Here is a 5,000-nt window from a genome sequence, read left to right as displayed (position 1 = left end):
TCTTTAAATTTCCTGTTTCCATCTTTCTGTGGGTGAGGTCAGAGGTCGTCTGAGTGATTCTGTGTCTGTGCTGCTTGTGTTCAGGGTGAGGCGTCTCGGCTACTACGACCACACCCAGAGGCAGCTGGGAGAGCGGGCTCTTTATATTTTCCCTGCCAAGGGGGACGCCACGCGCATCACCTGTGAAGGACCCGAGGGGGCCCCGGTCCTGCCTGAGGACCCCGTGGCAAGAAAGGTGTGAATGAATTGTCTACACACATACTCGAAAATCTGGAATATGAGTCTCAGTCTGTTTTTGGGGGTTAAAAGGTTAAACGGTCGTCCTGCGGGATGATTTCTGTGTCGCTCTTTTACTGCCGTCTGTTTTCACCATGTGGCGAGCTCTCAGCCTGCAGTGAAAGTTCTGAAGTCCAGGCAGCCCGAGAGTCACGCTGCTCATCTCCTCTGGTAAAACGAGGAGTCAGTCACTTTTAAAAAAAATCAACTTTGAACAAACTTAGACTATTTAAACCTAAAAGTCTTTCAACCTGATCAGGATCGAGTGCAGCGCTCTTTTTATTCTCATATTTTATTTACCTGCTGACGATAAAACCTGCTCAGAGCGCACAGACGCTCCTGGTACACACTAATATCTGCGAGCCAGCTTGGAGAGTTGCAGGTTTGTAGGGACAGTCCCGTGTCTCTCTGCAGAGAGACCAGTCTCCCTCGTGTTTAGTCTGCGTCTCCTGAACCGCGCCCCGCTTGCCCACTGACATCGCTGTCTTCATTCACTGAGGTCAAGAGTGCATGAAATGGTCAACTCACGCTGGGAGCGCCCCCTGCTGGATCAAACCGTAAACTCCTTCAGAGTCACTGATAGACTTTATATTTTGAATTCAAACGCCTCGTCACAGTTTGCATGAATGTTCAGACTTTGAATATAAAATGACAGCCCAAGTCCATCTGGGCGTCTGATTAGGATCCTCCTGGACGCCTCCCTTTGGAGGTTTTCCGGGCACGCCCAACTTGGAGGAGACCCAGGGGAAGCTGGAAGTCTGGGTTGACTTACTTTTGCTTTTACTTGGCATCTTTTAAATCACTTCTTAAAACTCACTTTTATAGACTTGCTTTTATGTGATTTCTCATTTAAAGATCTATCCCTTTCTTTTATTCACTTTATTGCTTTTAACCTTTTTATCTTTCTCTTCTTTAAATGTTTTAGCCTTTAAATGTATCCCTTCCTGTATTCATTTTACTGCTCTTAGTCTTTTTAAATTCCTACTCCTTTTATGGTTTAACTCTTCAGCTCTCTGTTTCTTTATCCATTTAACCAATCTCCTGTTTATCTCTTCTTTTTATCTTCATTCTGTGTTTACAGCCTGTGATGTGATGTCCTCACACTCTCCCTCAATTTTAATTTTGTTCTCTCCTGGTTGATTTTAAACTAATTTCCTTCACTGTACTGAACTGCCTCTCCATACCTGCCTGTTGACTCCATATTATTCCACTCTGTCTGTCACAGCACTTTGTAAACATTTGTTTTTAAAGGTGCTTTATAAATAAAGATATTATTATTATTATTACTGCGCCTGCTGCAACCGCGACCCAACCTTGGATAAGAGGAAGAAAATGGATGGAGCGCTCCACCATGTTTATTTACTGAACAGCATACCACTGTTTTCTTCAAATGCATGATTTTGAGGTCATGAGGTCACGTGCAGTGAGTGATGGCGAGGGCTGCACTCTCGGTAATGACAGCGTGTTTGTCAGCATTTTATTCTGGTGTAGCGGTCGCACTGTTATAAAGGACGCAGCCAACTTTTTAAACATAGGTTTGAAAGGTGCGTCCTGTATGTTAGGGTACAGATCAGAGTCGAGATCAAGTCGAGCTGTTTTGGGAAATAAGAAGAAAGTGTGACCTCTCTGCAGCCTGTACCTCCCTCAGGAGAATATCAACACACACATTCACCTCTGTGTGTGTGTGTGTGTGTGTGTGTGTGTTTTAAACTCTGAGTTAATGAACAGCTGCTGAAAGTCGGATCAGGCTGAGAAACAGACTGAAGGCACTCTTTGATCATTTCTCTTGTGTGTGTCTCTTTCAGTTAAAAAGGATGTTCAAGAAGGACGCGGGGAAGAAGACGGAAAACGCAGACACACAAGGTGCCAGACAACACACACACACACACACACACACTCCTGCTCTCTCTAACGCCGTCAGTGTTGCCTCCATCATGAACTCGGGGAGACTCTGAAGCTGAAGAATTCACTCGGCTAAAAATAGACGTGACAAATCAAACTTTCCTCTCGGCGGCTCGAATCACAATTTTTTAAGTGGAGCAGCCGAGCGGCGACCTGTGTGTGGAAAAAACGACGCCAATGAGGAAATACAAAATACACTGCAGTACCTCGAGTGTCCACATGAGGCCGGCTGCAAAAAGCACAGAAATCCCCATAAATTCAGAAATGAAAACTCTTTATTTATGATTACCTTTCAGATGATGATCATAAGAGGAGTGAATTATATATTCTCACTCCTCTCTCTCTCTCTCACATTGATTTCACTTTTTTCTAAAAGTGAGGATTACTTTGTGCTGACATCATTCCTGAAGAAGCGTCTTCGTTAATTAAAAACAAAAAAGAAGCAGCAGAGTCGGAGTGAGTCAAAGCCCCGATGAGACGTCGGACTGTTCTCTTCTGAAACGAGTTTTAGAGAAGAGACAAATGAAACGGTGCTGAACACTTGACCTGAGGATGATTCATAATCCAGGACGGTCAAAGATAACTCTCTCTCTCTCTCTCTCTCTCTCTCTCTCTCTCTCTCTCTCTCTCTCTCTCTCTCTCTCTCTCTCTCTGTGTATGTGTGAAGTTAAAGAGAGAGATCCTCCATCTTTAATCATGATTTTCTCTTCCTCTCCCGTTCTTAAAGGATCACTCTCCCATAGTCTAGCGTGTGCTCTTGTGTTTTATTCCCAGGCGAGCACAAACCGGAGCAGACGGACTCATCTCATCCCAAAAACAACGGTCCCGTGGTGCCCAACCAGAACCCTCAGGACCCCCAGAACGCCAACGACAACTCGGCCGAACACGGAGAGCAGGACGCCGACGACGAGGCCGCGGAGGACACTGACGACACCAGGTCGGTGACGTTTAAGAGTTTCAGAGAGGGGACACGATAAGAGGAGAGAAAAATGTGTTCTGATGGAAGAACTCTGCAGCAAAAACGTTCTTAGGGATGATTAAGTGTTCAGGGGTCGAGATTTAAGACGGTTAAAGGTCTCATTCTGTAAAATCCTCTTCACCATGTTCTTCTAACTCTAACATGTGTCTCTAGTCTGTCTACAAACCCCCCAATGATGAGAAAAGTCCATCCTCTGTGTCTTCTGCCTGCTCCACTTTTCAGAAAATGTGTGCTCAAACAGGCCGTTTGGAGGTTTTCCCTTCATGACATCACAAAGGGCAGTAGCCCCTCCCCCAGGTGGGTGACACTCCCACAGCTAGGTGTTTGTTCTGCCCTCTGAGTCTGCCTTCTCACCGTAAACAATAGGACATGGACACCCGAGCCCTTCCAGAGAGGGGGCGTGGTCAGACACAGCTCATTTACATATTTAAAGGTACAGACACAGAAACAGCCTGTTCTCAGCAGGGCTGAAATAGAGGGGTTTATAGACATGATCAAATACAGGATCAGAGTGGATTTAGAACAAGAAACTTCACACACATGTTTTGAGGAGCTCTGAGACTTATTTAAACTGAGGAAGAGGAGGAGAATATGTGACCTTTAACATTTAAAGCCTGATTTACACTGCGTCTGTGTTGATCTACAGTCCCTATATGAGCTTTATTTTTCAGCGTCTGGTCTCATCACATTCTCTGCTTGTTTGTGACTGGTAACCATGGCGACTGAAACCGAGCGTATTATGTTTGAGCTGATGAATATTGAGCAGCAGTTGATTCTTTAATTATTGAAAAGAGAGGAGACATCAGAGGAGAAGGCTGTGCCACCCAGCAGACCAATCACAGCGCTTCCAGTCTGTATCAGACCTATGGCGTATGACGGGCGGCATACACTGGACGCAGAAGTTTAAATCAGGCTGAAGAGAATCTGTCCATGTTTATGTCCGTCTGCTTGAATTAAAGGAGAGTTGTGTCTGTGGTTTGAACTCTCTGCAGCTCTCTGACGTCCTCGGCCAGCTCCACGGCGTCCTCGCAGAGCGGCGGTCTGGGCGCCAACCGTAAGAAGAGCATCCCGCTGTCCATCCGTAATCTGAAGAGGAAACACAAGAAGAAGAGGACGAAGTTCTCACGCGAGTTCAAGCCCGGAGACCGGTGAGTCCAAAGCTCGGGGATGGAGATGGTGAATCCGGTTCTGTTAACTTTTTCTAAACCTGAAAGCTGCAAACGATGCACCATTTTGGCGCCATTAGCGGTCGCCATCTGCTCTTAGCGAAGTCCCACCTCAGAGTCATCATCAGCTTACAGACGATGAAACGCACGATGCACATTTTAAGTTTCCCTGAAGAAGAATCTGACCCCTGTGTGTGTGTGTGTGTCTCTCAGGGTGGCAGTGGAGGTCGTCTCCACAAAGACCACGGCGGATGTGATGTGGAAGGACGGTCGGGTGGAGAAGGGGATCCGATCAAACGACCTCATCCCCATCCAGCACCTCGACAGCCACGAGTTTTGTCCGGGGGACTTCGTAGTCGACAAAAGACGTAAATAAAACAAAAAAAAACATTTTTGTAATTGACTTTGTTTCTCCCTCGCACTTCTCAGGTAGTGCGGGCGCAGCATGTCTGTCCCTGCGGGCTGCGGCGAGATATTTATTGTGGGACTGGTCTGTATGTAGGCCAGTACCTGCAGGATCTGGGTCGACTTTCTGTTTCAGCTCACTGAAGTTTCAAAGTGTTGTTTTCATAAATATCTCTCTTTAAGGTCTCTAAACTCTGTGTGTTCTCTCTCTCAGCCCAAGCCCTCCAGGACCCGGGGGTCTACGGCGTGATCCAGTCTGGTGACCACAAAGG

The 5,000-nt window shown here is 46.4% G+C and overlaps 1 protein-coding gene across 1 annotated transcript in view; it reads left to right on the top strand.

Annotated features, from left to right (window-relative positions):
* The window catches only part of ube2o (ubiquitin-conjugating enzyme E2O), a 36,278-nt gene that overhangs the window by 20,698 nt on the left and 10,580 nt on the right, over positions 1-5,000 (top strand). Inside the window, exons 8-13 of the mRNA XM_061062702.1 lie at positions 85-235; positions 2,082-2,139; positions 2,953-3,115; positions 4,150-4,305; positions 4,537-4,691; positions 4,943-5,000. The exon at positions 4,943-5,000 is cut by the window's right edge and continues 55 nt beyond it. Coding sequence (XP_060918685.1) covers positions 85-235; positions 2,082-2,139; positions 2,953-3,115; positions 4,150-4,305; positions 4,537-4,691; positions 4,943-5,000 — 741 coding nt within the window. The remainder of the gene's footprint in view (positions 1-84; positions 236-2,081; positions 2,140-2,952; positions 3,116-4,149; positions 4,306-4,536; positions 4,692-4,942) is intronic.

Source organism: Labrus mixtus, chromosome 2 (genome assembly GCF_963584025.1).
Source record: "Labrus mixtus chromosome 2, fLabMix1.1, whole genome shotgun sequence".
Lineage (NCBI taxonomy): Eukaryota > Metazoa > Chordata > Actinopteri > Labriformes > Labridae > Labrus > Labrus mixtus.
Note: the sequence above shows the minus strand (reverse complement) of the source record. Positions and strands in the feature narration are given on the sequence as shown.